Raw genomic sequence first — 26661 nt, forward strand, 5'->3', positions numbered from 1 at the left:
TCACTCTCTTCTCAACATGTTGGAATACATATTATATTATTTTCGAGGGTATAGAATTAATGTGTAATGTATAGATGTAAGAAAAATAATATAAGTAATTATAAGTGAATCCGTTCCTATAACACATTCCCAACAATGACTTAGATTGTTTAACTCAATAATAATTATATTATCTACCTATGTGAATAATACATGTTTCTGTCAGTTCAGTGATGATCGAAATCAGCAAAAGAATTAGTCGCATAAAATGACCACCGGAAAGCGGTTATCGATGCCTATTTTCCTTCACTAGTCTCGCTAGCCATGATGATCTGACTGGTTTTAACCTTGATATTAATTTACTTCCAGGTGATTCCTTTAACCATGTTTGTTATTCAAAACTTTTAAACGGGGTTAACACTTTTTTTAGACATCACCACCATTTTTAAATTTGGAAAACTTTCTGCTGCCAACTTTAGATAACTGTAGAAATAAATAGCAATATAAGGGGGGACATGCTCGTCGAAGGTCAAAATTGAGTTTTTATTGTATTTTCAAACCATCATCTTGGATACTCCTTAAACGTTGTAGATAATCTATTTATATAATTTTGAAGCCTTATTATCCTTTATAGTTATTTTAAACATTTGATGACTGCATAAAGTATTTTTGTTACATAAAATAGTATTCTTTTAAACCTCTCGCTCTAATGTTTTAGAATATAGTCATATTTCGGTACATAACTGTGCAGTGGTGTTAAGATTTTTTACATTTATTAATTTTTAAACGCATTTGTAAAACCATTAGTATAATTTATTACGAGATAATTTTTGTAAAATATTCACGATAAAAAATTATATTGATAATCTCTGTGATCCCAAATTTGACAAGAATTAGGCATTTTATTATTCAAAAAATCGGCAAGATTAACACATTTGAAGATGATTTTAAAGATACTTATTATAAGCTATGTCTTTGACCATTCAAGTGTGATAAACATCTTATGAATAATGATTGCTTTATAATAATTATTGACCTAAGAATAAGGTAGTGTTTTTTTGAAATACGCCATTTCTTTTGTCATTCCCCAGTAGTTAAGCTACAACATACGGCCGTAGCCATAAATTGACAAACTATAATTGAAGTAGGGAGTAAAATGATATTGACGCGCGTGTTTGAACATGTACCTAACCGAATTTTTTTTTTATTTTTTTTTAAACGGTACATGTTCAAACACGCGCGTCAATATCATTTTACTTCCAATTTCAATTATAGTTTGTTAATTTATGGCTACGGCCGTATGTTGTAGCTTAACCACTGGGGAATGACAAAAGAAATGGCGTATTTCAAAAAAACACTACCTTATTCTTAGGTCAATAATTATTATAAAGCAATCATTATTCATTAGATGTTTATCACATTTAAATGGTCAAAGACATAGCTTATAATAAGTATCTTTAGAATCATCTTCAAATGTGTTAATCTTGCCGATTTTTTGAATAATAAAATGCCTAATTCTTGTCAAATTTGGGATCACAGAGATTATCAATATAATTTTTTATCGTGAATATTTTACAAAAATTATCTCGTAATAAACTATACTAATGGTTTTATAAATGCGTTTAAAAATTAATAAATGTAAAAAATCTTAACACCACTGCACAGTTATGTACCGAAATATGACTATATTCTAAAACATTAGAGCGAGAGGTTTAAAAGAATACTATTTTATGTAACAAAAATACTTTATGCAGTCATCAAATGTTTAAAATAACTATAAAGGATAATAAGGCTTCAAAATTATATAAATAGATTATCTACAACGTTTAAGGAGTGTCCAGGATCATGGTTTGAAAATACAATAAAAACTCAATTTTGACCTACGACGAGCACGTGGGCCGTTAAGACGTGTTGCGAACTTTATAAGACCGTTCACACGAGTTAGGCTGCTAATTTACACGAAATATTTAAAAATAATAATTTCAATTACGGTTACAGTGGTTAATAAATTGAGATTTTATATATTTATTCATTTTATAACAATACATATTTTGGAATTTGGGAATATAAGAAGTTTAGGAATGAAGCCTTCTTAATTTAAATAATTACAAGATAAAATTTTTTTTTTATATACAAGGTTTTTAAATTTTCTGTTGAATCATATAAACTTGACTTGAGTAGCTTAAACGATAAAAAAATGTATTTTATAGAAATAATACTGAAATGTCATTTTGACACTCATATTGATTTCCATAGTAACGCACGTATATATTAATAGTTTAATTGTTAGGACCCTAGCAACCAATAATAGTGGGTTGGATTACGGATTTCTTCCAAAATAACTTTTCATACAAAACTTGACATCGTGTTCTGATATATTCTAAAAGTTTCAAATGTCTAGCTAGTCGGGAAGTTAGTTAAAAATCGATTGCAAGATTTGTACGAGACAAACAACCACCGGACAAATAAGAATTCGAGCAAATAAAAACGTTGTAATAAAATACATCGAAAGTTAAAGGTTTTCCACTTAGTTTTTATGAAAGATATGTTTCTAAAGCCTTTTAACGTAATGAATTTTCGATAAAAATACTATATTTGTAAAAAAAACTTGTATGTATATTATGCAGTATTGGCTGTGGAAATGTGGCTTTAGAGTTTTCCTCAGAGATTCGTTTTTTCCTCATGCACATTTACCTGAATGAATCAATAAATCCGGTAAATTTAGCTTTATAGATACATCCGTGAACGTTTTAATAATCTCAAAACAAATAAAAAGTTTTTTATTTGATTTGAACGTAAATATTTATGAAAAATCGATAAAACCGTAAAAATAAAACTGCCGTTAAAGGATATTAAAACATAACCATCACTTCATCTTAGATTAGATACCCAAATGAAGTATCTATTTCGAATTATTGGTTTTAACATTTTTAATCGTCCTTACATACATTAAAACTTAAAGAGCTTTAAAAGTTTACGTTAAAATATTAACAATTCGAATTAAACGTTATTATTTTTATTACGAATTTTCTTTTAACATTGAAAAGTTTCTAGAATTATTATTAAGAAGCGTCTTTCACATCACTGGCCATTAAAAAAAAGCCCGAAAGTTATTCTTTCCGAAGAGAATTAATTTGAAATTTTAATTGAGGATTAAAACTAATTTCTTTCTGAATTCCCCAAATTTAGATAGCAAAAATAATCGGCTGATCAAATCAGAACAAAAAAAGAATAATTCGAAATCTGATTGAATTTAAATATTGTATCAATCCAGTCTCGATTTAAAAGTGCTCGCCTTGTATTTTTCATATTTTCAGTACGCAGTTCTTTATATATATATATATATTTATTAAAACTTTAGTATGTACTTCGTTCATAACTTTATAAAAAAGTTTTATAAAAGGAAGCATATAAAATGTATTTTGACACAAATGTATTGCTGGAGTATTACTATATTATATTATTATACTGAGTTAGACCGAAAGTCTATTTATTGAACACTTGCAATATTTAAAATCTTTTCGTATGGCTATATGACGTTGTTAAAAATAAGGAAATATGACAATAACGTTTTTAGAAGAAAACTGCAATTTTTGAAGAGATCACCACACGGTTATTATCCACAACCATCGCTGATGTTTAAACAATTCATCGAGATATAAATGTAAATTCTGCCATTCTGGGCAGTGTTGATCTGTGTGTCCCTGATAACTATCTTAGAAATAGAGAGCATCAGTTGCTTATTCTCCCAAGGTGCAGAACCAACCTGCCACTGGTAATGCCAATTGGGAGGGCGCTAACTATGTTCAACCAAATTGCTTCGGGTGTTGATATATTCCACTTGCGTGAGGTGAGTTTAGGTGAACACTATTTTAAAAATTCTGAAAATAGGGTCTCCTTAGCAAACTCGGTGTACTTCTTTGATGTATCTACTATAGATGTATAATTGTATTTTCACTGCGTTTGTATGTTTATAATATTATGTTCTCTTTTTATATTTCCATTTGTATCCATTTTATTACTCTTCTTTTTTTTCCTTCTTTATAATAATGTTTTATGTCATATTGTGAACATCTTAAACTTATAATTTGTAACGTCCACAATATGTAAAAAATAAATAAATTGAAAATCTAGAGGTACGCCACGGTGTCTCTCCATAGAATGCCATAACATAGTAGATGCGTGGACACTCACAGTAATAATGCTCAGAAGACTTTTTGATATGTAGGTGTACAACAGTGTACACAATATGCATTCTCTGTATCAGCTGGAAAGACAAAGTTACAAATGGTGATGCGATGATGTAAAAAATCAAATAAAATAACCTGAAACATACACAAAAGGAAGTTGACATACTTTAACCACATCATGCGGCACCCAGAGAGGTATCAATTTCTGCATCCTATTATAGAAGGGAAGATCTCCAGTAAAAGAAGCCTTGGTAGATGAAGAACGCCCTGGTTTGAGAATCGCAGAGACTGGTTTAACTTGAGCGAACTCATCGTCAAGGTTCGATATCTGTTATGATACGAAAAGTAGAAGACTCGTGCGAATATGTGGTACACTTGATGTTGAAAGCAACCAGTGACGTCCCGAGACAAAATGCCGCCCCTAGGCAGCGCCGAAATGCCGCCACATTTTTTTATTAAGTTTTTTTATCATCCATTCATGACTTCAATATCTAAGAAATGTGTTGTATGGATACATTACTAACACGATATATAGCACTAAATATAATTCAAATGCCATCTCTGCTTCAATAGACAATATTGCGAGTCCACGGTTTCATATACATTAAAAAAAACACCTGACAACTTCCAAAACTGGCGAGTATTTTGGCGAACTTTTTAGACAAAATTAAGTATTACCTACCTATAATTCAAATATAATTCGCAAATCTGCACGTGCCATTGCTGTTCAACAAGGACGTGACGTCCAAGGACAATGGATGTAAACTAGACATCACGAACCCGACAAAAAATTATAGTCCTATTAAAACTTTTATATTAATTACTTAATACATTTTGTTTCCAACCAGTGAGTTGATTTTTTTAATGGAAAGTTTCCGTTATTACTAAGTTTAGATACCTAGTTATTTATATATGCCCAATGATCCTCGTTGATCCTCCTCGATTTGCCGCCCTTTGTGTAATTGCCGCCCCAAGCGACGCTCAATCTGCCTACCCCCACCGGACGTCACTGAAAGCAACCACTTTTGATAAGAATAAGATAATTGTATTTTTATTGTTAGTAGATCATGTGGTATATTTTATTCATTTGGGTGTCAGTAATTTTTTCAACTTTTGGGTTCTCTGCGGAGAGACCTTAGTTGTGTCCATTTTTTCGACGCGGGTTTTCCTGATTTTAGTATTTGCTTTCTGCAGAGGTTTTGTAAATAGCTCTACAACTGTCATGTGGTTGTCTATGGTCATTCATAGACCATAGACAATAACGCAAATGGATATGCCACAGTAGTCTTTCGGCTTTCCTAGAATTTAGTCGACATGCTCTAGTATTCTGTGTCTCGCACCGTATCTAAATTCCAAATTAATGTTCAACTCAACTCCTTTCAACTCAAACTAAAATATTGTGATAGTCATTTATTTGTGCCGTGTTTAACTTTATTACTACAATATAAAACAACGAAAATACCAACTCCGTGTATTATTCATCACTGCCCGAACATACACATCAAGCAACCTTCGACGATTAAAAATACAATCGGGGGTAAGAACAAACCAACGTTCGTTCCCCCGATACTTTCCCCGTCTGACCGTATTCTCAGATTTTCGGAACTGTTAAACTTCTAACAAATCTCAGAGGGTTTTTGCATCCTCATTTTTATGGTTCGTAATATACATTTAGTTTTGGGTGTGTCTGCTTTGACCACAATCCCATAATATGTCATAATTTGTAATATACACGTTTTATAAATACGCGATGATGTTAACTTTTTATTTTTATTTAATTTTTGTATTCAAGCAGGTATCGCTTATTCATATTTTCGTGTGAATGAATGTCTTATGCAGAAGATATTTTAGGATTTTTTTTATTGGACACCCACTTATTCGAGGCGATGATGTTTGAGTATGAGTAAATATTTACGGAAAACTCATATTTAATGACTTGTTTATGATGGATGAAGTAATTATTTTTTCAACCGAGATTTTTACGTTTTAATGTGTATCAAATTTTGATTTCAGTGTGAAAGATAGTTTGCATTTTCTTCGTAAGTTCCTCTACACCAGAATTCGGCTTTTTCTAAAAATCTCTTTCATTGTTTTCTATTTCTTGTCAATCTTATTCAGTTTTTATCGATTTCACGGCTTTTGATTGCTCCACTAATGTTAAAGTATTTTTTTTACACAGAAATTTAATTCATTGTTTTAAACTATCGTTAGATATAAGATGTTAATCAATATTATTAAATGCAAGTAAATAACTGACTAAAGTTCTACAGTAATACTATGTTATATTACAAGGGATGTTATATATCAATAAATAAGGAATACCTTTTAGATTAAGTACTGATTAGACTAGATAGAGATTTATTGTGTAAATCTAATTACTAGCTATACTCCCACAATATTGTAAAGCAGTGGTTTCCAAACTTTATGTTACTACGCCTCCCTTTTAAAAAAATCTATTCTTGGCGCCTCCCCAACCTTTATTTCATAAAATAATACACACATTTTTAAATAGCCAAAAATGTACTACTTAATACAACAATGAAAAAAACTCAATTATAAAAATAAACAAGATTTTACTACTTTTATTATATTCATTTTTAAATTTATTTATTTTTCATGCGATGGATGTGTTGTTTATTAGCACAAAGTGCTCATTTTTATCTAAACGGGGTCGATTTTTGGATATCATTGCAGTTAAAGCAGGAATCCCGTTTCGCATAATTATGATGTTACGAATTGTAGCAGTACCTACATTACTTACAACTTGCATTGCTTTTCTTGACAAAGTAGTATAATATTATTCTTCACTTCGGTTCAATCAAAATTTAACTTGGGTTTTTGTATCAATGAATTATCGCATGATAATGTTATTATTTTTTCCTTTTCAATAGTAGTCAATCCAAATTCATCATCGTTAAAGTAGTGTTTCCTAAATTATACACGGGAGCTATCATTTAAGTGCCTATAGTTATCATCATATAGGTATCACATCACAAAATTACAACGCACAACCACATATCTAAAATATTTAATAGTTTTGAAATAAAGTATTAGAATAAAGTTGTGATGTCTGTTATGCCCAGGCCCCCAGGCTCTTTATAAACTATGCATTTGTAAACTGCAAACCTGTGGCTACATTTGTGTTACATTTTTCGCGCCTCCCTTTGCAACACTCCTCCCAGTTTGGAAATCGCTGTTGTAAAGGATATAGTAAAATGAATTGTAATGGTTCACACCATAAAATCGATAGTTTATGATGTTTTTGTGTAGAATCTGTTGATTGGAGGACTCTCCCCTTGACGCTTGTCCGTAGGAATATATCGTAATAACGAGTCTGGTGTATCTGACCTCATACTGTTAATTATAATATGTATGTATGACCTGTACCTGATTATACAATTGTCTGATAAATGAATCCAATACAGTATTTTAAAAATAAACAATCGTTAATTATTAATTTTGGACTAATTATAGCAGCCTGGTGAAACCGTAATATAACAACATATAACTCTTGTATGGTACAGTTTTATTATATGAGTATAATATGCGACTGTATTGAATTAAAATTTATTTATTTTCAACCAAATTTTCAAATGATGTGACATTATTATATAATATGTAAAATCCAGATTGTTGTGAGTTGGCGAATATTATTTGGAATATAAACTTGATTTTATTTATGATATTCAAAATGGGATTAATAATTTTAATGTAATGATCACAATTAGGTATATCAAGTGTGGATCCTTGGGGAACACCTGAATTTTTAACAACTACGTTATTGACTTCCAATAAATATCAATATTAGAAACGTTAGTAATTAAATCACTATCATTTCAAAAAATTAATCCTTCATTCATATGACAATACCAATAGATTATCTGTATCTTTTATAAACCTGTAAGCTTAAGTAAAACGAATAAGTGAAAGGGAAAATTGCCATTTACAAATTAGTGTCTGGCGGACACAGTAAAAGTGATCTATTTCTATTCGGAAATAAGTCAGAATAAATTGCCTTCGGCCAAATGGGCCATCGTTAAGAGCGATTAAAAAACTAAGTCAAAAGAAAATACTGGTGAATATTCGTCATGCCAAACAGTGTCAAGGTTTTTCTAGCAACATCAAAAAGTGTTCCACGCCCACTAGATAAAGCCAAAACTCATACACTTGCATACTTCTAAACTGAACTATCCAACAACATGAAGATTGTATTTTAGTGCACACTCAGTGACGTATAAAAATACCAAATGTACACTATCTGTCATGTATATATAATTTATCTTATTTTTTCTTCAACACGTAATTCAATATAGAAAAAATCTTGAACTGTATAGGACTTCCTATTGTCAGTCGTAAACAAAACTCTCGAAGAAGTATCAAAGTAGGACCAAAGTATTGTAGGCTAATTTGTAGGTACACCAAATATCGTGGGTGCTGCCAAAAGTTGGTAAGTCAATAATTTAGGTATTTAGAGTTAACAACGAATTATGAGTCTATTATATAAATATTTATGCTAGAAAAACAAATTCAAGGTCATCCGATATATAGAAAATGCACATTAAGTACAAAGAAATTAGCATTGTGCCTGATTTTAGAGGGTATGTCAAACTTCAAATTGCAATTATTCCATAACATTATTTCTAGACTTACCAACTTTTGGCAGTAACCTCACATATTCTAGTTTAATAGGTTTTTTTATAGAACATATTTAATATCCATAGCTGGGTTTACCATATAGCTAAAAGTGCTATAACCCAGCTCCTTTAAATCCGGATTCCGAAAAATAATCTGAAATATTGCTGGAAATATTTCCTGCAATAGCTATGGCACATAAAATGACAAATTACGTTGAAATGGTACAATAGAAATTAAATAACTCATATTGAGAAAACTTCTCGTTGCATTTCCGTTGATTTTTGACAAATTGAATACGTGTAAGTAATAAAAAATATACCTACTTAATACTAATTAATATTACTTAATACTACTTAATATACCTAATACTAGTTTTCAATAAAAATACTTACATTATGTAAAATTAAGTTTTATTTCTTAAATAAATTGAGGCCAATTTAAAATTTTAATTAGCGGAGGGCTCTTTCAAGTATAAATCCATCCCTATTAATACCACCTCTTCGTAGAGCCATATTATATGATGATTGCTGTAAACATTAGTGTTATCCATATTTTCATGATATAGTCATGAAATCTAATGGCGACGGAATGGAAGGCAATCGATGCCTTTAAATAATGTAGTGATGGTGCCAAATGCTTTGTATTTCTTACAAAGAGCACATAACGAACCGGCTACATACAAAGACTTCAGATACAAGAACGGCTCTCGGCAATATGTCTGAAACGAAATCCACAGGTTTTTGGATATACTTATGTATTATTCAGCGCGGACCAGATCACTTGGAGAGACAGGTGGTTTTGGGTAGCCTCCGAGGAAGGTAACACAGACAAAGAGTATGAACGCGCTGGAGAAACTAAGTAAAGTTGCTCACTGAGGCATAATTTACATAGAGAAAGGCAGATGACTGTCAGAAGATAACTGCATTTTCAGTCAGACCAAAAATAGAGCTTGAAGGAAAGATAATCACTGGCTAAATTTAATGTTACAGTTACACTAAAAATGTAACAGACGTCAGGAAGGCATGTCTAGTGATGTTCTATGAAAATACGTGTAAATTCTACGCAACGAGAAAAATAGAATTATCTTCGAGAAATCAAAATCGACACAAATTAATTCAAATAATGATGTGATTGATAGTAAATTAAATGTAAACTGAGGTTGAATATTACAGGGTCTAGAGAAAAGTTTTTCCTGTGACCCAGTAAAATCTAAAAGGGTATTTTTCATTCGTCACACCACTGTATAACGAAGGGACAATATATGTGTCTATTTTGATTATTAAATGAGAAATATGGATTCCATCTAATAACTAACAAAATGTTACATGAACATACATAACTTGAAAATAGCCCACTAGAAAAAATCATATTTGAAAAAAATACGAAGCTCGACGGGATTTGAACCCGTATAACCACTGGTATTGCGCCGACTGTTGTGTTAACCAATTATGCTACGAGCGTCCTGTCTAATTGTGACAATTTAAACCAGTACTTCATACATGAAATGCTTATAAAATTGCGTTATTATTGACTCTCGATTTATGTATGTTATGGAATGTTACATTAAATAGTTTATTAAAAATGTTACTTGTTCCAAAGTTTAATGATTCCGTTACATACATGTAGTGTTTTGACAGATGTATTTTATTCACCGAGCGTATATTCGTTCTCCACCACTGAGTCTTTCAAAGTATCCACGTATATTTCGGTTTCTGTATATGTGCCATCACCTTTCGAAAGGAAAGATTGACGATATATTAAAAGTGCGTGCGGAGATATGCCAGCGTGTCGTGAGTCACAATATATTGTGGCGATGCCGCGTTTGGCCCGCGTGCCAAAGTTTGCCGACCCAGACCGATCAGAGGGATATGTTTTTGGCAGCCTAAGACCCTAGCAGACAATCAAACAATTACAATAAATACGCTCACATGCGACTTCTCTTATATGTATTTGAGGCGATTTGCACCACTTGATATGCAAGTCATCATTCGAACTAATGAGATTGGTATGTTGGAGGTAAAATTAATTAAAATAACAATTAATATATACATATATTGTGACAGGATTTAAACTATAATAAAATTGGATAGTTGAATTAAAAGTTGTTTGTTTTTTATTTTGAAATATGTGCCTTTTGATAAGCGTTTTGAATATTATTTATTACGTTTGTGTGTTCATTACATTATAGCTGAGAATTAAACCAATATTGATGAAACTAGCATAGCCAAAATAATGCATCGGCAGAGTTTCATCTCGATATCTTAAAGTGTTCGAAGTTAATATAAAACTTCACGAAAACAGCGCACTTGCAACAATTCATCATGAGTAGGTAAAACGATCACATATCAGCAGTAGAGTGGTGAGGTGAGGTTTGAATGGAGAGACGCGCGCCTACGTCTAATTGTTAGGTAATACGTAGATAAACTGGTCAGATAGCAGCGGTGGAGTGGTGAGGTGAAGGGTAGATAGAATGATACTCGCCTACATCTGAATGTTGTCAATTCCATTAATTTGAAAAATATTTAAATCGAATCAGATTGATCTCTTCATTATGAATGTCTATCTACTTTTTATTTCAATATTTCACGCAGACGATGTCTTGGGCTATTGTTAGTTTACATATTATAAGACATATTATAAGTAATCCCTGAAAATATTGTTGTCGAAAAAGGTTAAAACTTGGAGTTGCTAAAAACGATCAACATGTAATAATACAAAACTCACATTCATTTTTTTTTGACACCCACGGTGGCCGCGCGGCATAAGCATTGGACTACAAAGCCGTGGGTCCCAGGTTCGAATCCTGGGTCTGGCAAGTACACATATTGTTTTTCAATTTATGTGTGTCAGGGTATGGACCTAATAGGTTGAGCAAGTGGCTGACATCCATTTCTCGTAAAAAACAAAATCTGTCAATACAAACCTCCACTCTGTGGAGGCCCCATATGATCCTATCAGGATCGGACATGGTCGGAATACATTCATTTTTAAAGATAATATAAATATGTGATATTTTATTGAATTATATTATTTTACTTAAATTTGTAATTAAATACTTATTTATAATTAGAAATAAGTACAAAAACGTCAAAACAAAATTTGAAGTGAACCTGATGCCATTTATAAATCAAATATGTAATGATATTTTACCCTGATTTAAATTATAAATACATACTGTATTTATTTTTGATAACATTATTTTACAGACGGAAAAGTACAACAGATAGCGTAGTTACCACGTCTGTGCGATGAGTTATAAACTGATTTACAAAGCTATTCTAGTTGAGTATATTATAAAAGAAACAACTTGGGTCAGCAGTTTGGTAGTGAAAAATGTGTGTTCGAATCTCAGTTAGTCCATGATTGATTCTATATTTCTAATCAATATTTTTCTGAGGCGTTTCCAAGTTATGTAGGTATAATATAAACAATAACATAACATAATGTTATTCATTTAATAGTCATAATATATACCTATTTTAATATTTTAAGTCTATTTATTTAATAATGTAACACAAACACAAAAACACTTCACCTTATATTATTGATTTTCTATAATATGATTGTTTTAAAATGCCATTACAAAATGGCGCCATTCAAACAATTCGTCAAACGTAAGAAGATAATAGTTTGGATAAGTGGCAAAGAAATCTCTCAAGAGAAGCTTACGGTTGAGACACAGGAAAGGATAATGAACAAATACTTTACAGATGCGGTTACCAACCTTTTAGGTAGGTAGATATTTTTACTATGAGTATAAGACGTACCGTCACCAGTTGAAAACAACAGTGTGCAGTAGAGGTGGGAAAACTGGTCGAATTTGAAGACTAAGTATACTTACTACCAGTATAAAAAAGAAACTTGTTCTAAAATAATTACTAGTGTTTGAAAAATCGGCTTCAATAGAATCGCTAAAAATACACTTAGCTTAGTTTTTCGAAATATCTCATTTATAATGAAATATTAAACACGTTTTAAATTTATGAGTCGTTTTTATGTTAGGTTATAATATTCTTGTTAACAAAAGATAAATACATTTTATTTTTTATTTTAAACATGTTTTGAGCGGTCATAACAAGGCTGTGCCATCACCTCACTACATTCCAGAGGGAATGTGCTGCTACACAAAATTTATGACCTATTGTTCATAAATAAGATTATGCCATTCGACTGCAGACTAATAAATTAAAATATACTTGTATTCAAGTGCTATCTCGCAATGTCAATAGTATTGAAAGTCTACCAACTAGCGAGCGACTAACGAACCAGTTTTTTGGAACAAGTGTATTGGGCCACATGTGTTGAGTATGGGTAGTTTCATCCGAGACTTGAGTACACAAATAGAATAGGTGACAGTATTTCCAACTCACCTCTAGTGTGCAGTCATTGTGTAATTTCATTTTACTCAGTTTAAAATTAATAGTAATATTATATTGTTCCAAGTATATCTGATAGAATATATATGAAGCCTCGCCTGGACGTGCTTGCTTTTTTACCATAACGACTCATCCTTGTATCTAATCAGATACATGATATCGATTCTCTTATGGGGGTAAACAACTCAATCCGTGTCAGCATATTGATCAGCGATATTAAATACATTACCACAATTACAAATTATTTAACATCCATTTCCTATAGTGTCCAATTATGGCACTGCAATTATTATTTCCGTGATATCCATTTTCCAACATAGTCAGCTATAATCCGATGACGCAAACTCCATATAGTAGCTGACTCAATTATAATAATGATTTTATAAATATTTTTTTCAAGATATTACTCGTATTTTGATTGTGAGTACGTCAATAAATAGCATAATTTAATAATTCATTGGACATATCACTCGAATATACGTTTTCGGTCTGTTAGCATCTCAGTCTCTATATCGCTCCACATAACATCTCATTCTACCGAGACTCAACCAACCCAACCAATAATACCGCGCGGGTGACCAGACTACGGAGCCATCATCAACATCATAAAAGGCCAGTGCCTGGAATCCTGTTAAACCCCCCCTTCCCTAGATACGGAATCCACCACCATCACCTTAAGGCTATACTTCAGTTGAGGCATAGTCTAAAAATATTGTGGCTAGGCGATGCGCGGATTGTGCAAATGACGCGTGCCGAACAAAATATAATTTGTCATAAAAATCCAACATGCGTCACTTTAATGTAATGTTTATTGTTATATTACTAATAATAATAGTATATTCATTGACATGTTTTCTTTTTTAAGTACATACGTAAAGTTTTTTAGTCATCTTTACGCGATTTAAGAATATGTTTTACCGATGCCATGACAAAACGAATCGACGTGCGCACACCTCAACTATCGGTCTCCTATATGCGACGAGTGAGAAATTTCGTCGCATCTACTATTGAAAATTATTTGCCGTTTCACTGAAGTACGCTCTTAAAATTACAGTCCACTGCTAAAAGTGCTACCAAACATTTTAATCTCAGATGTAACTAAGTGCGAAATAAAAGTTACCTATTTAATTAAACAAAATCGTTCTCTTTAAAGACTGCAATATAATATAACCTAATACTCATACCTTTAACAAAGCAAAGTATATACGAATTATTCCATTTGTCCTAATTTATTGGCACATGCCAGTACTTAGCTACATTGGTTGGCAATAACTGTGGCAAAGAGGTGGCACAGCGAGATAAGAAAAGACAAAACGCCGGGGCGAGAAAAACAGGTGAGTGGGGTAGTAAAAGAAATAGCCTTCCACAATCCGCAGGAAAGAAAAAAAAAACTCTTAAAACGAAAACCGTGATTTTGAAAAGCGTTGTGAGTTTTCTTCGCTAATTTATTGCGACAACTAACTTTACAGTGCTCTATACTTGTGAATTATACGGAAAGTTTTGCGATGCAGGTGAAATATGACTTGTGCGACATTACGTATTACGAAATTAGTATTGTTTTAGAAGAATATGCTAAGGGCATTCGGAAGGACCCGGGTTCAATTCCTGACTGATTTTATTAGTATTATTTTCGGTAAAAATATATTATACTTAATAAAAGTTTAAGTTTAGCAGATATAAGACTCTGACACTCAATATATCTAGAGGTAAAAAGGAATGTTAATATTTTATACATATATCTACATATTATTATATATCGTGTCCGGGAAATTGTATGTATGCAGTTCACCGTATCACACTTCACCGTGGAATGTTATATCGGAAATATATGGCCGTATATTAAAGACAGTCCAACCTCTTTGGGTCGTTTAGTACTGACATAAAATTCAAGCCTAAATAAAACACGGTTCTTGTCGGTTTACACTTTACAGGAAGCCAGCAGCTAACAAATTTTGAAAATAGCCGATATGCTGGATTATTTGTTAGATTAGGTTATGTTTTCATTCGTGAATTCATGAATTTTGCCAAAATCGGTTTGAAAATTGAATTCATGTTCATATTGAATATATTAAAAATGGATTTGTGTAGTATACGGTCATCTCTTTCCAATATGTAATCTCACGGCAAACTGTGCCACGGTAATTTTTTTTAAGTACAATTTACATGTAACCATTATAATATAATATATACTTTAATTTTACTTATTGATTATTGTACAGTTCTCAAACGAGTAAATAAATTTATTATAGTGGTTGTAAGTTTTAGTAGACTGTATGGATAGTGTGGGTCAAATTGGGCTAATAGTGGGTTTTATTTTGACTTTAAGAATTTAACTATAAGATTTTTGCATAAACATGTCAAAAGCGATCCAAATATTAACCCAATTTCGAATAACTCTGTTGATTTGCGTTCCCGTATAAATAGTGTGCGTATTTTTCGCGTTGATGTTGTGTAAGACATTAAACTTATGTCAAGATTCTTGTAAAGTAAGAAGTAAATCGAACATAATATTGCAAATATATGGGATCGTAACCACTTTTGAATTTTGTCATCTTTTGAGCGATCAAGACTTTTCATCCCTCTCGTAAACATATGATATTAAACACATAAAAACTAAGTTGTTATATAAATTGACAATATTATTATTTCAACCAAGGCAGTAAATGATCAGATCATAACTAAATATCAATCAAATATTAAACTGAAAACGAATCCGAATGAAGGCGTATCGAATTCGTATCATCGTGTGCCAACATATTCTGTAATCTCATTATAAGCATCGACTAGAAATGAATTGGCTTTCCAGATTGACCAACGACGTGTTATTGATACTGTGTTCCCTTTGTTTGGCATCTGGGATATTTCTGGAATATGCATTAACAAGATGTCAACATAACTAAGCGATGCATTCAAAGGCAATGACAAATCTAAAATCCCAGTGATGTCACCTCAAAGACACATGTCCATATTCTGTTTCATCATTCCTCATCACTCGAAATACAATGCTACATCATATTACCGCAGCGCTAGAATGCTGACAGTGCGAGAGCAAATGCAAGTGATTCTCAGAATGAAAACCAAATCCATACGCACACATTACTCTAAAATAATATATTATACTGTCGATAAATAAATGATAAAGAAGGATGAAATATTGATGAATAAAATATTTCGCATGTGACTGGTAAAATAAATAATTATGGAAAATGATTTTGAGAAAGCTATAAGATTCTAAGCGATAAACTAAACCAAGTTTTAACCTGCTGGGTTTGTCGTGATTTTGAGAATTTTTAGCACTACATATGGGCCATGAAATCAAAGCTTGTCTAGTCTGCAACGGGTCGAATACGTCGATGTGACGTCATCATTATTCATTAAAAACACATGTTGCCAAATGGAGCTCTGCACATTAGTGGAATGCGATTGTTTAGTTTGAAAAAACATCTGGTGCTGCTACCAACAAATCGCATGCGTCTCGTGCTGCGAGTCGATGCCGCCAGAACGCATACGCACACATACGAATTGGTCATTCCTATACCGGCTCGCCGGTTGCCACATCTCATACATGTTATCCACATTTCCGCATTCCAATATATTTATGTTTCGAGAGGTTATGCGTGATTGTCGCAAGTGCCTATGTCTTCAAATAAGCAACATCGAAGTGACGTTCTTGAAAGATTTGATTTATGACTGTGCGGCTAGACGAGGCGAGTTTATATGTGAGAGCCATCAAACGGTACGAAAAGTAAAATAATTAATTTAACCTTCAACATACATAAAATTGGAGACCGTATAGTACATATACGGTCATCTCTTTCCGTTAAGAAAGCTCACAGGGAACTGTGCCACGGTGAAAATGTTTTACACAAGTAACCGTTTTGTCGAACCTTGCTTATCTAATATAATTAATGATACATTATACTAATTATAATGCATCGGTTATCATTGTTATGACATTAGAATATAATAATCAGATGTCGCATTTAATGACATTTACTTGTCACAGGGTGCCAATATGCATTCACTAGACTACTAAAGCCGGCTTTATAATCGCTTCACCTAGATTCGAGGCAACGCAGTTACCCAGTTACTAACCTTACCAAAATTTCATCCATAACTACAACACAAGTCAAACTTCAAACGTCTCATACTTGCTTGAGCAATATTTCATTTTGAAGATGGGAATACGACTAGGCGATCTTTGCTATTCGTATTAAGTGAATGAAACGAAATCAACAATGCATGAAATTAAATTCCACGACCGTGTCGGAGGTTACCGCAGTTTTCTGGAATTGTATATTTAATATGTCTTATTTATTTACTTATTCGTTTCGCAGTATTAAATAATATTATGCTTTGTATTTTAACAGACAGAAGGAGCATGGAAATTATTTTGTATTACCTGCAAAGAGCTCACAACATATTTATATGTTTACCTACATGTTATGAGAGCCTTACTGGATGGAGTATTATAACTTACTGATAAAATGGTTTGACGCAACTTTTATAATAATTATTTATTACTAGCTGAAGTACCCAGCTTCGCACAGGGTCGCTTCGCGGTTATATTTATCTTTGATATTTAAAAAATAATAAGAGGTAAATATTTTTTTAATATTAAAATATCTGTGTAATACATATATGGCAATATGAAAATAATTCTAATAGGAGTAAAGGTCAAACAAAAGAACACTAAATTAAAATCGAATCCAAAATATGAAAACGTTATTAATGTTATTAATATGTAGTAAAAAAAATCAAAATTGGATGGAACAAACAAACTTTGTATTTTATATAATACTAATTTAGAGACCTTTGCAGGTGTGCGCACAACAACTGACAAAAGTTTCATCGCAATCGGATGAATGGTATAGGAATGCATACGAATAGAAGAAGAAGATGATTTTCTAATTCAGAAATCTTTGCGGGCGTGAGCACAACAACTGGTCAAAATTTCATCGCAATCGGATGAATGGTATAAGAACGCATACGAATAGAAGAAGATAGAATAGAATAAAAAGAAAATAGTTGTATCAATTCAGAAACCTTTGCGGGCGTGAGCACAATACTTGATCAAAATTTCATTGCAATCGGATGAATGGTATAGGAACGCATATGAATAGAAGAAGAAGATGGCTGTTCTAATTCAGAAACCTTTGCGGGTGTTACCACAACAACTGACGAAGGTTTCATCGCAATCAGATGAATGGTATGGGAACCATACGAATAAAAGACGATATAATTAAGAAGAAGAAGATGGTTTTTTAATTTAGAAACCTTTGCGGGTGTGCGTACAATAACTGACGAAAGTTTCGTCGCAATCGGATGAATGGTATAGGAACCATACGAATAAAAGAAAATAGAATGAAGAAGAAGAAGAAGGTAATGATTTTTCTAATTCAGAAACCTTTGCGGGTGTGCATACAACCACTTACCAAAATTTCATCGCAATCGGATGAATGGTATAGGAACGCATACGGGACAGACATACATTCATTTTTATATATAAGATATAGCCTATACTCTTTGCTCAAGTGCAAGCAATAAGTTAACAAAGTTTTATCGCAATCGGATGAACGGTATGGCAGCGCATAAAATACGAACAAACAAATAAACAAATATTGATTTTTATATATTAGATATAATAGTTACTTATACATATTATTTATTTACCGTGCAACGACCTCGGCCCTTGTCAGCATGATTGCAACAGTAATCAGCGAGTCAGTTAACTATACCAAAATCGTATTCTACAGGCGTAACATACTTCGGTGGAGTTCGATTAACTCGGACTTGGTCATCGAAACGCTTCGAAGTTGCAACAATGCAACGGCCAGATTTCTCAATTGTGAACTATATCGAAAATTACTCTCAAAATTTACCGAATATTCATGTATATAAATAGCGAGTCATAGTTGATATTACTCAGTGTTACTCCGCACCGCATCTCTTCCACCGAGCTTCGGACCAGCATATTCTCTCGTGACATCTCAGTACATAATATTAAAATAGTATCAATTTTTGGTGGAAATACGTAATTTTCTTAATTTAAATGAAATACAATATGTAGTAGGTAGGTGTTTATTCCACGTTATTTAACAATCATCAGTACCAGTTTCGTCTGGTGCAATGGCCTATTGTTAACTGCTTATTTGATAAATTAAAATAAAATATTATCATGTAACTAGTAGATACGTATTCCATATAATTAAATAATTACCAGGTTAGTTATTAAATTATTTAGAATAAGAGAGTATTAATTAAATCTAACGTTTCTTTCCTTTAATTAACATATTTTTTACCCTCTTTGGCATATTAAATATGCCATGTTTATAAAAAAAATATATAAACAGTAGGTAACATCAATGATATGCAACGTTAATACAATACTTTAACTAAAAACAATCCATCGTTTATTAACATAACTAATTAACATTGCCTGTTTCATCGGTGAATCCTGAATGAAGATGTAGTTAGGTAAAATTAACAGTTCTTACCCATTTCAGTTGGAATAATGCGAGCACTGTTTCATTATAAAATCAAAAGGTTAGGTCAGGTGCGCATTTTAAAGCGACTGCATATTTCTCGTTTGGATATGGGGCGCCTTATTTTAGACTTAGAAAATCGACTCAGACTATACTGGGTGGTTACAAACGAATACTAAAATAAAATATAATAGCATTCTAGTCCACGCAAAATATACATTTCCATCTACCAGAGCATTGGCTGAAGCACAAACTTTATTGTTAATATACAATGAAAAATCACTTTTGTTTATATTTAAATGGAACTATTGGTATATTCTCCATTATCAGATACGTAGATTATTAGTACGAACCACAGTTAACTAAATAAATTTTAAAAAAATTACCAGGAACATATAGTAGCAAAATTAAAATTTTTAGTAAGTAACAAAAGCTAATAGAAAACTTCTGAACAATATAAGTAAAGAGATCTTTACGTTGGGAGTATGACGCTGCCAATTTTTTTTTAAATGCAACTGGACTTTGTGGAGACGAGGTCGGACGGTTCAATGGGCCCAACAGCCGGCTTGAACAGATCTTTCCTCCCCGTATACATTTTAGGACATTTCCAGAAGGTGTGCTTTGCATCCTTTATTTTATTGCCACGTGGCCATGTTGACCGGGTAACAAGGCCAAGCTCGTGGAGCCTGCCAGCAAAACCTCCATGTCCAGTCAAGAATTGACTGGAGTAATGATCTAGAGTCAAAGCGGTTATCTCCATTCGCCATTTGATATTTAGAAATAAATATGCGTGTGTGTAAATAATCTAACATTTGCGTTGAAATTCATTTAAATAATATCAAAGCTAATTTTAAGATTTTCTTGTTTTTCTATATGACCGACTTTAGTAACACCGTGTTATTTAAATAAGGGAAATGCACATATGCCAAAAGTTTGATTACGTGCCAGCTCAGACAAGTCGGTTGTACCTTCAGTTGGCCGAGATTAGAAATTGCACTACTAGACCATACTAATTAAAGATATTACTGTTATGAACACTATTTTCAGATTCGGCTTATTTATGTATGGGCGTATTCTAAAGACATGTCGTACAGTGGCAGTACAGACGACATAATTCATCTGATTTCTAAAATGCTAGTGCGAAACGGTTTTTCACCCAAGTTTTTCCTCGTTATGAGTGTGATTTATTAGTTTGCAGATTAAATTCAAATATATACGATTTAATAAATACAGTGGGGTAGAATTCCAAATAACAAAGACCTAGCTTGTTGGTAAAATGAGTCGCCTAGAGTCATAACTCACAATTTGCAATTTTGTCATTTTTGAGTTAAATATACCAAGTGATTCCAAGGGCAATAATTAATATAAAGAAAAATAGTTGGCTAGAAAAAGTCACTTTCAACCATGTGAAAATTGTTAACTTTGACTGTTGGTGTCATAACTCACATTTTTCAATGAATAATGTGAGTTCTGTCATCAAGGCTTTTTTTACCAATCAGAATTATATTTCTCATAGTGTGCTGTATGTCTGCAGCCTTAGATGTTTTATATATTTATAAAAATGTAAATCGATTCACTCACTCATTAATATTCAAAGAAGTTCAATACCTTTCTTCTAATTACAAAAAACAGTGCTATGGTAGTTTTTTGCGATTATCTCAAAATTCGATTTTTGGAATATGTGCTAAAGTGATAACCGTAAAAATAGATCTGCAGATGTACAATGACAGGAATTCGCGTCGAATCACTGTTGGAACTGTGTGCTTGGGAGAGAATTGCAACATTACGGGCGGTTAAGATTTATGGGCATATTTGTGTCAAGTCGAATTTAAATGTGCATTGCCCCTTAGCTCTTACGTGTATCGTATTGCTATGGAATTTTACCTGTGACTCTGTGGATAGAAAATTAAAATGACCGGCCGTTTATTCGCAGGCTGTGAGAAATGTAGCAAAGCGCGTCACACGATGAGTGGTTGACCGATTTAATCTAGTCGCCTATATTATGAATAACGAAGCAGAGGAATAAATAATATACTAGACGGCTGATAGTATTATACCAGTTTATAATTAATTGCAGTGACAATTTATTATGCGCAATTATTACGTTTTGCTATTCAGAAATTTAGAGCGTAGACATATCGCACAGGTGGATATTATTTAATTATGTATAAATAAAGAGTGATATTCAAAATCGTATTAATACGATTCCAATTAATATAATTCCAATTTTTCATGCTATGGAACCAGATATATGAGGTTAATATTTTCAAGGTCCGTATCTTATACCCTAAATACCTCAAATATAAAATCAAAATTCGGTTGTCAGTTAAATTGAATTAAGCCAAAGGATGATTGCAAAGTCGTTTATATTAATTCATCAGCCGCCATTTTTTATAGTTTATCAATAATTGTACCTATCAACTTTAAACACGACTTTTTTTATGAATTTTATTTTATTGCGCAAGTTTATTCTAATAATTGTTGATGTATTTTTGCGTTTAGCTCAAAATATAGCGGAATATGGAGGTTAATAAAATTATGAATTAAGTTGAAAATAACGTCAAAATAACATGCATTTATATTAACATTATATTATAATGACAATTGTGAAAGCCGCGAAGTGTTCAGACAATGTCGCATGAGAAGTGCTTTCCATTTTTTTTTTTGTAAAATTTAGATTAATTATCGATAATTATTAGTATTTATATATGGTATTTTTTAATTGTCATTAAATGGTAAAACTGTGCAATTAACATAATAATTTAATTAATATTACTTTATAACAATGTTTCGATGTAGTATACTTTCGTAAAGTTCTGTCTGAAATTAAGAATATTAAGATAGTGTCTGTTTACAGAAGTATCTTTCAAATAAATTTAATATCGTTAGTCTTTTGTAATTGCGTATATAATCGAAAATTAAAATGATTTTTCTCAATCAATGAATTTATGATAAAAAACGTGTCATTGAAGTTAATCCCTCCAAACCAAAATCCACCACGCACCATACTGGGTCTTAATCGAGGGTATCACATGGCCCTATTTTGGCGATGTGAAGCATCTAGTTCAGTTTTAGGCCGAGAATGCCCTAGGAGAAGATATCCAGGACTAAGGTTGCTACGCTCAAAGTGCGCTCTGCCTGAGTTTAAAGAAGTTACTTTCTAATGCAAAGTGCCGAGAAGAAAAAAGCACAAGGAAATTATAAAAATAAAAATGATTCTAGTGTACATATAACAAAAATAATGAAGCCAATCATACGGACAGCACAAATTATGTGAAGAGATCTTCACGCCAAAACGTGATAGCAGATTTTCGTACTTTACTAATCTCATTGTTCGTTTGATGCGCAGCTTGTTATACGCATGTATGTACACAATATTTACTGTAAAGCTATTTGTTAATTATTAAATAAACGATTAAAAATAGCGTAGAGTGATTCTATGCATCAGGACCTCAAATATTATCATCAATTAATATAGAATATTTTGAATACGTAAACATTTAATATTATCGGTCAAAAGTATACTATTAGACAAAGTTACCTGAAATATTATTGAAATAATAATACATAATATTATGTGTTTGTTATAAACTTACGGAGTTGACGGCAGCCATCTCACCGGCCCGCCGCTCGTTTTGCTCCGCTATGTCGTCATTCTGAAACAAACATAACAACAAAACATTATTATTACGGATATAAAACAACAAATAAAATATAGCCAACAAAATAAACAATAAACAAAACCAGATTTATTATTATATAAAGCTGACTACATACTATATTAAATAATAACGATGTGTGTATGAGGCTTACAAATCATATTTTTGTTGTTTCGGGGTACAAGTGCTTAAGTCAATTTGGTTGCAGCGGAGATATCAGTTTTACAATACATCACAGTTTTCAAAATAATCTAACTTTAAAGTTAATTCGTGTATCTTTTTATTTATTTTACATTATTTATATATAATTAAGTTTTTGACATTGTGATATTATTCAATGTTTTGAATACGTAATTTTAGTTAGAATTAAAAATTATTTTCTCAATTTAAGCTATTTCTACAAATTAAAATATTAATTAATTTTGCTTACATGTGACAAAATCTATAATTCTTTACACACATTGGCATTAAAATCTTAATTTCGTGAAAACGCGAGTCAAGAACTTTATATAAGATTTTATAAAATCATTGTAAAAGTTTTAAAAAAATACTTTTTTATGCTCTTTCTACAATTTTCCATAAACCTAGATGGAAAACTATATAAAAAAATTGATTAAACGGAGAAAAAATTGGAATAAAAATAGAGCTCTTAAGTTTGATATTGAACGTTGTTTTTTATATGTAAAAATTGGCTGAAAGTTTGAAAACTACTAACATCACTAGTAATTAGATTAAAAAAAAATATTTGTAAGTATGTGAATATGTGTATGTGAATATATGCTATATGTGAGTTTAGTTGAGGTTTCTTATTAAGTTACATCTAACTTAATTTAACCTTCCAACATGAAAGAGAACCTTTTCATGTTTTATTTTATATATCTACTTTTCAAGCATATATTTTTAAATATTATGTACTATTAGCGATTAAAATATTTGCTTAAAAGACAAACATATAATAATATGTGAATGAGTGACAAAGGTTCTGGTGTTAATATTGTGGTGACAGAAAGCATGAAAAAAAAGGAAAATTATATTTTTTATCCAAATTGTTATGAAGAATTATAATTAACACATATTTTCTAAATTTATTAGGCTTCAAATCTTATTGAAAATAAAAAATAAACAAGATTCTTTGCCATGATTCCCATAAATTTGAAAGCGGGCTTTTAACCAGTACTCATTGTGTGAACCAAAACACAAAACCAATCAACGAAAAATTGTGTGGTATTAAAATAAATAAAACACTCTCACTAAAATCGTCCGCACACAGACAATAATTAACACAACTGTTACTGAACACGAATCTCAAAAAGTTAACCAAATTGCTTTTATGAACGTTATTTATTGTATTTGATATAGTGAAAACGTCAAACTTCCTAAGAATACTAAATACCATGTTATTATATGAAGAAGACGTAATTCTGCTAAATTCTAAGTAAGTGGACATATTGGGTACATTTGTCAATTAGAATAAGAGATAATTATTGACGCACAGTATATCGATTGTATTTTCTTTTAGATTAAAAGATCGTCTACAATGCCGTGCATTTCACGCGACATGAGTGACGTGACTTATGAAGATGGCAATTGCAGCAAATTCAGTTGTAAACAATATGCATAAAACATCACTACGAATTTAATTGCAAGTGCATGGTTTTATCAGCTATAACAAACAATGTTTAGTCAACTCTGTGAACGTCAATGTAAGTAACATAGTAGATTATACGTTTTATAACGTTTTTTGCACTTTTTACTACACTGATACGTCTCTTTCACTGATTACCTCGTATACAATTAGATGAAATGATATTTACTCGTATATATGTAATAGTAAGAAAATAAATTGATAATAAAATAAAAAATATATTTTTAGAATATATTACATCATTTTCATCGTAGAGCCGGAGTGCAAAGTTATGAAGCATATACTCTACCTATTGTGGTTAATAAATGTAAATATATATAAATGGATGTATATTTGATGAAATTGTTCGCAGAGTAAAGCTAGGCTGGAGTGCTTTTGGCCGCCTGAATAGTGTCTTCAAAATTGACCTTCCACTATGCCTACAGCGCAAAGTGTTCAACCAGTGTGTGCTTCCCGTGATTACATATGCGTGTGAAACATGGATCCTAAGTAAAAGAGAGATCCAGAAACTTACAGTAGCACAACGTGGTATGGAGAGGTGCGTGCTGGGCATAACGCGAAAGGACAAAAAGACGAATGAGTGGATAAGGAAGCAGACAAGGGTTTGCGATGTAATAGAGTTTATTAAAAGCCTTAAATGGAAATTGGCTGGACACACAGCTCGAAGAAGAGACAATCGTTGGACAAATCTAGTCATACAGTGGTATCCAAGAAGTAAAAAACATCCGCAAGGTAGACCTAGAGGCCGCTGGATTGATGAATTGATAAAGTTCTGCGGAAGTACGCGGAAACGCTATGCACAGGACCGAGAGAAGTGGAAGCAGCTTGAAGAGGCCTTCATCCAGCAGTGGATAGATTCAGGCTGATGATGATGATGATGGATTGTCAAATAAATTTAAAATCGTCAGTTGTCAGTCGCAATTCGTTTTGTCTACTCTAAAATAATAAAATATCAAATTTACAGGACATAGGTACAAACATATTAAATTATCATTGTTATAATGTAATATTACCTATTTAAATATAAGTATTTTCTGTCCGTCATATTACGCTATAATATTTGCTTAAGAATATATTTATGGACAAAATATAATATATAAAGTTTTTATAAAATTTATATTCCGGTGTTTTTACTTAAAAGAAATTGTCGATTACGCAAAAAAAAAGATATCCGACAAATATACACAAGATTTGTTGAATATACAAAATGACAAATTTATTGGAAACCAAAAACTAATTTTGTTTTATACACCAATCTGTAAGATTGTTTTCTGCGTACAATAATAAATTTGCTCTAATAGATTTCTAGAAAAAATGTAAGTAGGTATTGTTTTTATAAACGATTCCAAAGAATAAAATATAATAAAATGGTATCAGAAAGACGATTTCGTTAAAAAATTATATTTGACAACCCATGATGATAATACATAATTTGAAAACACCTGTTAGAAATACCTACACCAAGCGGGATTCTAACCCGCGCCCATGTGCCCAAACCGCTTAGAAATTAATTAGCGGTTTTTATAATTTTCACTGAAGTGCCTTATAAATTTCGTTATTGTTTTGGAAATCGGCTTTTGTATTTTAAATCAAAGTATCAATAATTTGCAGGGGCGCTGGATGGAATTCTAATGGTTATATATTTTATTACAACGTTTTTCTTAGCTCGTATTCTTATTTGTCCGGTACAAA

General features: G+C 31.8%; 1 protein-coding gene across 1 annotated transcript in view; it reads right to left on the reverse strand.

Annotated features, from left to right (window-relative positions):
• The window catches only part of LOC147071610 (uncharacterized), a 549084-nt gene that overhangs the window by 512636 nt on the left and 9787 nt on the right, over positions 1-26661 (reverse strand). The window contains exon 3 of the mRNA XM_085947980.1: positions 23262-23321. Within this exon, the coding sequence (XP_085804106.1) occupies positions 23262-23321 (60 nt within the window). The remainder of the gene's footprint in view (positions 1-23261; positions 23322-26661) is intronic.

This window comes from Rhyacophila brunnea, unplaced genomic scaffold (assembly GCF_057557595.1).
Source record: "Rhyacophila brunnea isolate RB1 unplaced genomic scaffold, BYU_Rbru_1.0 scaffold_20, whole genome shotgun sequence".
Classification (NCBI taxonomy): Eukaryota; Metazoa; Arthropoda; class Insecta; order Trichoptera; family Rhyacophilidae; genus Rhyacophila; species Rhyacophila brunnea.